This window comes from Rutilus rutilus, assembly GCF_951802725.1.
Source record: "Rutilus rutilus genome assembly, chromosome: 24".
NCBI lineage: Eukaryota > Metazoa > Chordata > Actinopteri > Cypriniformes > Leuciscidae > Rutilus > Rutilus rutilus.
In genome coordinates, this window is record NC_140228.1 from 20,782,137 (window position 1) to 20,794,738 (window position 12,602).

The following is a 12,602-nucleotide window of genomic DNA, read 5'->3' on the forward strand; positions in this document are numbered from 1 at the left end:
ATCCATTGACTTTATCTGAGCAATGAAGGCCGTAATACTTAATGCTGTCCACTAGAGGGGGCGACAGGATAATAAGTCTTTTCTACTCTCTTTCCCTGTTTGCATCAGCTTAAATGACAAATAAATGCATGAATTTCATTCATAAATAGGCCATATCTGTGTATCCACTCTCTAGTTTATTTTAAAATATTGTTATTCACACTGGTTTTTGCATTTAATGTTTGTCCATCTGGAACTTTTATTTGTCATGAGCTCTATATTTTAAGATGTAGCCTACTAGAAAAAAAAATGATTCAACAACACAAACTCTATTTTTACTCGCCAATCTATTTTTACTCTATCTATCTATCTATCTATCTATCTATCTATCTATCTGACTGACCGAGCTTATTTTGAGAAAAATAGCAGATCACCTTTTTTAAACTGTTATTTAAAATGGTGGTCTGCTATATATTTCACAAAGGAAGCCCATTTGTGCGGTCGGTGGCGTTATACGAGAAGGACATTTTGAATATGAGCCTATTGTAAAATTAACTGGCTTAAAAATGCGGATTGATCAGTGCAGAGTTATTCCAGACGCCTCACGGTGCTGTTCGTATTGGAATTGTGTAATCACAGATTATGAACAGATGTTTTCAGAGGTGGACAAAGTACACAACTTCCTTACTTGAGTGAAAGTACAGATAATACTGATCAAATATTACTCCGTTACAAGTAAAAGTTGTAAAGACCGATTTTTACTTAAGTAAAAGTACAGAAGTACTCGTTTTTAAAAGTACTTAAGTATCAAAAGTAAATGTCGATGCATTGTTTTATTATTGTTGCATTGTTGTGTGTAATACAGTACCTTATGCGTCTGAAACTATGCCTGCCTTCCTCATATCAGTATCAAATTTATTTCTAGAACACAGTTCCAGTAGTGGGATTGAATGTGAGATTGAATAAATGCACTCAATAACGTCCACAGTGGTTTCTTTCACACAAATGTCTGTTCCCTCAAATAGTGCCATATTTTTCAGTTTTTTGGCTTTTAGTATGAATATGTTAGCCTTACTGTTATCTATAAGCTAGTGTGCACCAAAACAATGACAAAATTCGCATTTAGAAGACCAAACCCAACGTTGAAAATGAAAATCAGTTTCAAGTACAGTAAAATCAAGCAAAGATTACAGATACTCAAAAAGTGTACTTAAGTACAGTACTCAAGTAAATGTACTTTGTTACTGTCCACCTCTGGATGTTTTACACAACAAGCATATATTCCCATTGGGTTGTTGGGTTTTCATGTTTAATGGGAACTTTAGACATAATGATTTTTATACTGTACAAACTGTGTTATCCCCTAACTCTAATGTAACAGTTATGGGTAGGTCATCTACGGACATCTAATGTTACGGACATATTATCATGGTACAGTTCAGCCTATTATTGACTTTTATCCAAAGAGATATTTGAACTATTTGCACTGTATTTATCAATGGGAAATACATCATGCTAAACTAATCTGTCAGTCATATACTGTGGCTCACATTATTGGGGTCGCTTGCAAGAAGCAGCAGCACGAATTACGTGACCAGCAACATATTCTGCTTCAAATATTGTGCCTAGTTAACAGTGAGAAAAAGTGCATTTGTCAGTGCCGCACTCGTACTGACTCTTATTCTGCCTGACAGAAAGAAAAGCTCGTAGCTTACTGAAGGCGGAGCGTTTTGACCAATCAGATGAAAGGGGCGTTTCAGCGCCGCCCACGTGTGCAAATGAAATATCGAACCCATAAACCGATTTGTAAAAAAGACAAACGAAAAATGAAAAATCGAGCCAAAATCTAATTTTTCGTTTTTTAAACTAAACTAAAAAACGAATAAACGAGCTGGTTTTCATTTCTCGTTATTCCATTCCAAACAGGAAATGAAATGATCGTGTAGCGCTTTGCAGTTCTTTGTTCAATTTGAAATTTAATCATCAGAAATGAGAAAACGAATCCGTGTATCATTCGTTCAGTCGTTTTTTAATTTAATATTGAAAGTAGAAAAATAAGAAAACAGTTCCTTTTTCGATGTTCATTTTTTCCAAAACAACGAAAACCAAGAATTCAGCTTGATTTTTCGTTTTTCGTTCTGAGGTAGAAAAATTTATAAACAGCTGGAATATTTTATTTCTACATGTAGGCGGGAATGAAACGCCCCTTTCCTTTGATTTGTCAGCCGAAGATCAAACTGTCCCGTCATCAGTTCTTCCGGTTCTTCCTCAGTTCTGCACTGCAGAATAAGAGTCCTCGCGTTGTGATTCTTAACGCGTTTATTGCAACTACATTTCATCTTTTTTTTTCATCAAATAACCAGACTAACATGGCTCGACTCAACCCGTACTGGGGAAACACTAGACAGGGCTTTCTTCTGTGTAGACCAGGAGTTCTCAAGTGCCAGGGGTTTGCTATTTTCCTATTTCCAAACTGTAAAGTCACGTTTATTTATTTGTTTATTTATTTTTATCATGAACCACGCTGTGTTTTATTCTTAAGTGACTATATAATGCATATATAATGCATATAATGCAAATATTCTAAATGTTGACTTTGAAAAGTAGGCGCGTCAGAAGGCTATTTATTCACTCTATTTTGGTTCATTTGTGGTGTGCGCCAGAAAGACGTTCAAGGAGACGCGCTAAAGCAGCGCATCATGTTGTTTTCTTTATTTTCCAAAGGCATGACATTTTGTAGTCATTTTGAATGTACACAAATAAAAATATAAATGTTACTGTTTCGAATGACAGATTATTAAACGACAGAATATTATTATTTCCCCTGCTGAGCAACAAATCCAAGTGATGTCGCCGGCGCATCGCTCGCTCACACAGCATCTCTATCAGTTCACTTCTGGCATTGCTAACATCGCAGCCTGTTCATTATTAAAATAAAACACAGCCAACCAAACATATAAAAAGTTATTCTGCTTAATTTAATTGGTCTGTTGTAAAGGCTGTGCCGCACATTAGGCTACTTGCTGTTATTCCAAACTCATTTCCCTTGCTGTGAAGATGATGATTTAGCATATACGTGTATTGGGACTTGACTTAAGTATAAAAGCCTTCTTTACATTACAAGTTAGCATCCAAATATTACATTGCAAATAAGGAAACTTTGGACCGAATTAGAGATGCGCGAAACCAACGTCGGTACAGTTTCAGTTTCGATTCAAATAAATTCGTTTAGGCTTGGCGTTTAAAATTGGCTAAATGTTGTTTATAATAAAGGACAAAATAGGCTATTTTTATAAGCTATTAGGCTATATTTTTATTGTAGCCTACGTGGCTACTTATTTTTCATTCTTGTTGTTTTCTGAATAGGATACCATTCATTTAAGGATTTGACATTGGCTACAGTAAGGGGAAGTAAAATACGCATAGACATAGCCTATATGTTATTAATAGTGTTTATAATGTTAATGTTGCATTTTATTTACCGATCTTTTACACTATTTCTGAATAGGCTATAAAATGCGTTTGTTTCCCTCTCAACATGACCCGGTGCGCTGCGATACAAGCGCACATCTTTGAGATATAAATTAATACATTTTAATAAAACACAAGGCCTACATCATAAAACTCAGAAGAGTATGTATTTTAATATCTCTGTTGTTCTCTGTTCTCCGGTTGTTAGATAGTCAGTCTGAATGTCATGCGTTTACGTTAATATAGACATATTGTACATGCATTATTCTTTTCTTTTTGTATTAGTGTTAAAAATATTAAATTTACAACTAATTATATTGATTTATATCTTCATTTATTATTTAAAAAAAAAATTATTGGGCGAGGGCGACCATGTAGGCTAACAGCCGTCATTTAGGCTACCTGCATACCCAGCTGATGCAAAGCGTAGGTGAATTTATATCTACACAGAAGAAAGCCCTGTCTAGTGTTTTCCCCAGTAGCCTACGGGTTGTGTCGAGCCATGTTAGTCTGGTTATTTGATGAAAAAAAGATGAAATGTAGTTGCAATAAACGCGTTAAGAATCACAACGCGAGGACTCTTATTCTGCAGTGCAGAACTGAGGAAGAACTGATGACGGGACAGTTTGATCTTCGGCTGACAAATCAAAGGAAAGGGGCGTTTCATTCCCGCCCACGTGTAAAATACGAATATTCCAGCAGTTTATACATTTTTCTACCTCAGAACGAAAAACGAAAAATCAAGCTGAATTCTTGGTTTCGTTGTTTTGGAAAAAATGAAAATCGAAAAAGGAACTGTTTTCTCATTTTTCTACTTTCAATATTAAATTAAAAAACGACTGAACGAATGATACACGGATTGTTACACGGACCGGGTCGGACCCATGTTCGACCATGGCCCTAGAGGTCTGTCAGAATTTTAAAAGAAATCGGCCACTAGATGGTGCTAATGAGTTTTATGGCTCTGTAATCACGTGGTTTTTCTCACATCCACACAATATGCATATAATTTGATAGATTTCCTCATACTGAACAACTTTGCTTCAAGAAACACTCCTGTCTATCAAATCATTTGTTAAATATATGAGATTATTTGAAAACTCTTTTTCGAACTCCTCATAGGCTGTTTTTCCGATTTGCTCGAAACTTCACATGCATCATCTAGGGACCCTCATGTCAAAAAGTTGTCAAAAGAATTTCGATCGATGAAACCGTTTAGCAGATTTTTTTTAAATATATTTTATATATCACCTGATTTTGATGAAACATGCCTGGTTTCATGGATTTCTGATGCTCAGAGGGCTCACAGTAAATTCTAAACTATCAATCATTTCAACTGAAGATGAAGCCTTTAAATACTACTGCTGTCCACAAGAGGGACAAGAAATCTTTTTAATCTAATAGTTATCATTATCCAGCATGGGCTGATAAACACATGTTTAAAACCATTATTTTTTTCCAAAGAATTGGTGTGCACTGGGATTTATATCATTTGTGTATTCTCCATCATGGTTATTTTATGGTTTCAGGCCTACATTTAGGTTGGGCCTAGCATAGTTGGCATGAAGGTCTTAAATGCTTGAACCCTGTTAATTGCTGCTTGCTGCTATATTTATTGCATGTTTTTAGGACCTTGCTAATAATGTTAACGCTTATTATCTTAATCTGCATCTAACAAATGTTGTAACACTGTCAGGCATGCTACTTAGATTGCTGCTTTTATGCTTTTACCAAATTCTTTGTTGTTGCTGCCTGTGTGTATAACTATGCTGTTTTTCTGAACTAATTTTACTGAGCTTTAACACTTTCATATTGTTCCTCTGCTGCAGCTACTCTGTAGCGGACAAACACAGCTGTACTACTACAGTTGTACTTTTATAGTTGTCAGTTGTTTATAAGGTATTATGCTTTCCCTAGGGTGCCATTATACAACTGGCCAAAAGGACTACAGAGGAAACCTAGCCCTTGGCTAATTCTGGTTAAAATGCACTGTCCTGACTGATAAATAAATAAACCTTTATTATTTTAACCTTTATTTTAAATGTTAAATGTTTATATAAAAATTACTACTAATAAAAACTAACAAAAAGCAACAAATTGCTAAATAATAATAAAACCAATTTTAAAAAAGTAACAACAAAATAATGTCCCCCCCCCCCCATCAGTCTGTTATAATTCATAAATCAGAAAGTAAACATTTAGAAATTGACAAGAATGCAGTAAAAAAAAAAAAAAAAAAAAAAAATTGTCTTATTTTTTTAATAAAGATCATATGGAACTGGTAATATATGATTAAATAAAGCTAATAAATTTAAGTTCAGTGTGTTGTATTTGTGTTTTCTTGATGTAATAAAATACATCAGCAGGCAGGTCAGGTGCATAATGCAATGTGTCGTGACTCGTGTAATTTTTTTTTAACTCGATTTACAATAGCATAAAAAGACAGGGATTTTGACCACATAATCATTTGGTCGATTGTGGTGCGCACCGATAATAAAATGTGACAGTGCCCGGCAGGCTGTAGTAGACTGTAGTTTTCTTATTCCCAGCGAAATAACAATACACTAACCTGTCTTTAAGAACGTCTTGATCTACTGGGGTACAACAACTCTCCTGGCCTCCCTCTCCTTCTTTTCATGGCGTTTCTGGTACCCTGATTTATGTTTTCTTATCCCTGACATTTTTCATTCAGTCAGTCTCCTGCTCTGCCACCAAGTTTATCATTAACTTCAGGTAGCTGCCGCCTCAACTCTGATTGGTTCTGTTCACGAGCTGGAGTGGGACTTACAATTTTATTGGGTCCGTCTGATGTTTGTCAATGACTGAATAATTAATAAATACTTTAGATCAGACTAAACCATTTTTAGGGAGGTAAGAGAAGCAGATATTTGGAAAAATTCTTTAACCAAATTGCATGTTTTTGTGGTTTTCATTTAAACCTCAGGCATACAACTTATATACATATTAGAATTATTCATACAACTGGGGCCTATATACTGTAGTATAACTGCTGGATTTTGTGGGGCCCCATGGGCAGTGGGGGCATAACTGTCACCACCTTCACCCCACTAGCGACGGCCCTGCTTTTGGGGGCACCATCAAAATAAACTGTTAGCAGATATTAGACAGGCAGTCTACTAATTCTCTAATGACTGAGATTGCATGGTTGCAGTTACTTACAGCTAGTAAAATGACTAAAGTGGCATATTGAATTAAAGAATTGCCCATATCAAAATATTTACAAAGACTGTGATTAATTGATATGATCTATCTTGGATTTGATTGCTTTGGTTTTAAGAAGCTTCGATCATTTTAAAGTTGCTCTTCTGGAGTAAGACGAGAGACCTCATGCACAGCTATGTAGCCATCACAGGACCCTTCTGGACATTAGAAGACACACTGGTGGGATTCATGTTCAACGATCTGAGCTGGTGTGGACAGCAGGAGAGAGACAGAGGTACAATCAAAAGCTTTTCTGATGTTAGACGGACAGAAAACAGATTATGCTGAACACATTTTATATTCCTGTTCCTAGTTGTAAATCATTTATAGGCTACTAAAGTTTTTTTTCCTCTGTGTCTGCCCTAAGGTTTTGACTATCAATCCTGTCCAGAATGGTCAACCTGTTTGAACCATCCTGTGTACTCACTATGGAGGCAAGCTTCTCAGAATGTAAGTTTTGTTCAATACATATTTGTTATGGATGGGCATTTAGGCAGGTAAGGAAACAGGCAGAGAAAAGGATCCACATGCAGTTAGGGTTTAATAATAATCTGAAATAGAAACTAGGAAACACGGAACGAGAGCATAAACAGCAAACATTTATTCAAACAAACATAATAAAAGTAAATCCAAGCAAAACTGATAAATCTAGACACAGGCAGGGAAGGCAAACAAAACTGACAACAAGCACACGCAACATCCATAAAAGGACAACACCAGACAAAAAACATGAGAAACACTGGGGTGATTGGCAAGCAAGACACACCTGGGAACTAATCAACAAGAAAAACTATAAAGGACTACAAAACAGAAGACCACCACAGCAGAGTAGACGGGACTGATAACCACACAGCAGATCAGGTGGAACTGGAGACCACCACTGCAGATCAGGTGGGGCTAGAAGCAACCACGACGGAGCAGAAGCCCACCAAGGTGGAGCAGGCGGGACTGTAACAGATAAGTTAGAAATGTCCACTGTGGCCATCACAGGGAACACACAGGGTTCAGAGAGGGTCTCCTTGGCCAATACAGTGCAAGCAGAGAGTTCATAGATGGCCTCCGTGGCAGTGTCAGGGTAGGCAGCGAGTTCAGGGACGACCTCTGTCGTTGTGTCAGGACAGACAGGAATTTAAGGGACGACCTCCGTGATAGTGTCAGGGCAGACAGGAAGTTCAGGGACGACCTCCGTGATAGTGTCAGGGCAGACAGGAAGTTCAGGCAGGCCCGGACTGGCCATCGGGAGCACCGGGAGAATTCCCGGTGGCCTGCCGACTAATTTGGCCTGCTGCCAGCCAGCGTTTTTTTTTTATTTTTTTTATCTATTATAAAAAATATATATATACTACTACCTTTTCCAGTGTCCAGTGATCATTTTCGAATTCGTCATTCAATAAAATTATTATTATAAAATAAAATAATGAATCTGTTAGTCTTGACTGGCAAGGCTACGATTCCACTTAAAGCCTCAGCCAAACGGTTAAACAGAAAATGCGAGCAGCACCCGATGATGGAGAGAAAACGGCCAGGTGGAGCAGAGAGGGAAAGGACAACGAAAAAGAAAGCACTCAGAGAACAAGCAGCAAAATGTTGCAAAATTACAGACCTGTTCAGGGCTTCAAGTGCAGGTCAGTTTAATCTGTAAATACTGTACTTTTTTCTTCGTTAACTTAGTATTGAAATGCTAGAAAATGTAAGCGCTATTACTATCGTCACTCAAAATACTGTATGCTAAAGGAGATTAATATTATTTAGTGTAAAGTTACATTAGTAATATAGCAGACAAATATGAACATTTATGTGGTACTGGGAGCAGGGAGACAGGAGTGATAGTGCAGACATCAACAAAAAATAATGCAATAACATTTTTTTAAACAATTTAGAAAATTATGTCTGCCCATTTGTGAGGTTTAAAACTTTTTTCCGTTTTTTTTTTTTTTTTTTTTTAATCAAATGAAGGTGGAGACAGTCAACCTAGCACTAGCTGTGGTGCAATGATCACACATTCAGCCAGGGAGTGAGATGACATGTAGAAGCAAAATAAGATTTTTTTTTTTTTTTTTTAAACATATTGTATGAAATATAGCCTAGTGTTGCTAAATGTTGGATATTTAAGTAATTTTAAGATGAAAACAACAACATTTTGTCATAAATATAATACTTTGATTTTTTACTAACATAAATGTAGATTCTGGGCAAACAAATTACAATAAGGTGGTTGTTTTACTGTGGAGGACAGTTCTGTTTGTAACATGAGGCCAGAACAAGTGACAGGTGAAGAAGAGACAGGTACAAGAAAAATATGCACACTTTATACATGCATACATACACACATATATATATAACACTAGTACTCCACTTTAATTAGTGTATGAGGCTGATGATACTAGTGGAAGTGAGAGACATAGAGATATTAGGGTAAATGAAGAGAAGGAAAAGGGAAGTGAGGATACTGTTCAAGAGAAAGCCTTTAATTATTTTACATGGCCCCAGCCTAAGGATTTAGACCAATAAATGTAATTTAGGAAAAAAATAGGGTTGTCCGTGTTTCTAAATTTTATTTGGGTCCATGGGATGGCCTGGATGGGTGTGGGATTTCCCGGCCTGAAATTGTGTCCCAGTCCGGCCCTGAGTTCAGGGACGACCTCCGTGATCATGTCAAGGCAGACAGGAAGTTCAGGGACGAACTCTGTGGTCGTGTCAGGGCAGAGAGGAAGTTCAGGGATGACCTGTGTGTCTGTGTCAGAGAAGGTAGTTTAGGAATGACCTCTGTGGTCATGTCAGGGCAAAAAGAGAGTTCACCCCCTGGAGGTTTTGTAGCAAACATCACCACCTCGGGAGGACCTGGAGAAGCATGTGCCGCCCAAATACACAAGATAGCAACTGCCATTACAGGAAGTGCATCTGACGCAGTGGCGGCTGCTGGTCTTTCAAAGAGGGGAAGCTCATTTTCAGCCTACATCATAAAAATTGTCCATTTATTTATACGTAAATTCTACGTTCCTTTTCAAGAAAATGCTCTGTGACCCTGTCGTACCAACTGGCGTCTTTTCCAGTGACTTGAAATCCCCACTGATCTGACGGTGGAAGAACCTCTGAGACCCCCGGCCTCGGGACCACCAGGCTCGTATGTGCTGGGTCCCACACACTGGAAGCCAGTTTCAGATGCCTAGGGTCTACCTTGGTAGCTTCCAGGGCAATGTTCAGACTAGGGTGACTGCTGGTGTGGTCAGTCTTTCTGTTATAGATGGGCATTCAGGCAGGCAAGGAAAAGTGCAGAAAAGGGGATCCACATGCAGTTAAATAATAATATAAAAGAGAAACTAGGAAACACGGAACGAGAGCATCATCAGCAATGTCAATTTCTTTATTTTCTTTTACAATTACAGTAATTTCATCTGCATACGCACTCAGTTTAACACAATGAGAATCATCACCAACCCTTAAGACGGACAGACCTTTTCTTAATAGACACAACAGTGGTTCAACTGCTAATGCATATAACTGACCTGACAGTGCCTAATACCCTTCTGTATTCTTATTGGTTGACTTAAAACACCACCAATTTTTTAAATGTAAGATGCATTCATATATAAGTGTTCAAAAGAAATAAAAACATTTCCAAACCCAGAAGCATGCATTGTTTAAAAAATAAAAAGCCATGGTCAACTCTATCAAAGGCTTTTTCCTGATCCAGGAACAAAAAACCTACATCCACATCATAAAGTTTAGATTAGTACAAAATATCTCTCATCAGAAAAATATTATCATATATTGTTCTTTCTGGAATACAGTAGAACTGATCTTGATCTATTATATCACCCTAAACAGATTCAAGGGAACTTCGAGATTGAAGCTATGGGAACGCTCTGCGTGACTGCGTCGTGAAGCACGTGTGAAATCAGTCCAATGGCGTATAGGCGGGTGATGTCATGGCAGGAAGCTATAAAGCGCACCCAGACCAAACACTGTCAGCTTCTGTGTCTTCAGCAAGTGCTCTGTGTAAAATTGTCTCTGTCTGTTTATAGTTGTTTGTCCACAAGCAAATTATATATCTAGAGAGGAGTAAAATGGCGAGCAAACAGCATTTTGGATCGTGTGTTCCTCCCTGCTCTTGCTTCATTATGAGTGGGGATAAACGTGATTTATTTGTTGTTTGTTTGGGAGCGGAGTATGCACATCAGTTCTAGTAAAAGGGTATTTATCTGGCTTTGAAAGTTAGATGACTGTAAGAAAAATCTCTATTCAGCCTTTCATCCAGACTGAGTTTCTATCTGATTGATTTCTGGCTGCATTTATTTTGGAGTAATCTGGTTTGATGTCTGTATTAATACAGTATATTCAGCCTTTCACCCAGACCATTTTAACTTGTCTGGTTGATATTTGACTGCATTTAATTTTTAAATATGTACTCATCTGATCTTTGAGGAGTTAGATGTCTGTATTAATATACTATTCAGCCTTTCATCCAGAACGTGTTTACTTGTCTGGTTGATCTTTGGCTGCATTTAATTCTAAGGAAATAAATGGTGAAATTCCCGGCGGGAAACACCTCATTATACGGTGCCCATTTCCCTTCGGTGCCCTCAGAGGCTGTTGTGCCAACCCCACCACCTTGTGTGCTTCGGGATGCAGCAGTCTCCAGCGAGTCCTAGTCTCAGTGTCTGACTCGCAGGAGGAGGATCAGTTCGGTTGTTCAGGACACTGGATTGGCTTCTCGAGCTTTACTAGAGACCAATTTTGAGAGGCTGGTTCCTTTAGTAGTCTCAGCCGAAGTCGTCTTGGGTTAAGACAGATCTGAGGATAGTCATTATCTTGAAAAAAGGTGCCCATTTCCCTTCGATGCCCTCAGGGGGCCGTTCTGCTAACCTCACCCCACCTCGTGTGTGTCGGGGCGAAATGGTCTCCGGCGAGTCCACATCTCTAAGTTTGCCCGGAAACGTAGCGGCACTGGGATTCTCACCCCCTCTGAGGAGTTCTATAATAAGAAAGCTATGCATGTCAATAGGTTATGTGTCTTAAATTTTGTGTTTTTTAAATTTGTAGTAGATTTCTTAACTGAAACACAGCACTGAAATAAATTAAACTAAATTATCGTAAAATTAAAACATTATCAGGACTTGCTAACCGATGTTAGTTGGACTCGGCAGCATTTGTGATATTAAGAATGAAATGGCCTACAGTAGGTTGTTATGATCAGGATAATTTTCTTTAATAAATAATGAAAACATTGAAGTATAAAATAACATTTTGTAAGGACCACCCATTGGCCCAACAACGGAAATCCAATGGCCTGGGCGAAGGGATACTGCATGTATGTCTTTTCAACGCTCCAGTGAAGTTCACTTAATTATTGGAATTTAGTTTGAATATTACTTTAGCTTTATGCTTAATCTGACTCCAATTTCAAATGATAATCAAATTTAAATCGTGTTTCTGATTAGAAAATAATCATAAATATTGATTATGAATTAATTTAGATCTTTGATTATCCTGAGCATCTCATAATTTCAAATATTCGTTCATTAAGGACCCGGTGTCGCTTTGAGACGCCACGTCGCAAATTTGCGCTCACGATCACAAACTAGCCAGTTCTGAAATAGTCAGAGGGTGCAGTGCAACTATTTTACCCTAAGCGGCCACTCACTGCTGACTCATAACAAAGGTGTAATTTTTTTTAATAGTTACGAGCTTGCAACGTGCTAAGTCAGTGATAGTCAGCAATCGGAAGGTCTCCTTAATGATGTGCCCCATGCTCCATTCATAGTGCCTTCGGTTTGATCTATCCTGGACAGAGATTTGCGGAAACACCAGACTACACTTTAACCTACTAGTAATAATGATTTTTGAAAAATGCAGAATAAATCAAGATGTAACATTTATTTGTCAGGTAAAATGTATCATGCCAATTACACAAGTAATTAAAAGCCAAT

General features: G+C 37.7%; 1 protein-coding gene across 1 annotated transcript in view; it reads left to right on the forward strand.

Annotated features, from left to right (window-relative positions):
* LOC311284258 (ADP-ribosyl cyclase/cyclic ADP-ribose hydrolase 1) overlaps positions 1-12,602 on the forward strand; it is a gene marked incomplete at both ends in the record, with an annotated part of 173,813 nt that overhangs the window by 9,985 nt on the left and 151,226 nt on the right. Inside the window, 2 exons of the mRNA XM_084399214.1 lie at positions 6,769-6,907; positions 7,040-7,122. Coding sequence (XP_084255340.1) covers positions 6,769-6,907; positions 7,040-7,122 — 222 coding nt within the window. The remainder of the gene's footprint in view (positions 1-6,768; positions 6,908-7,039; positions 7,123-12,602) is intronic.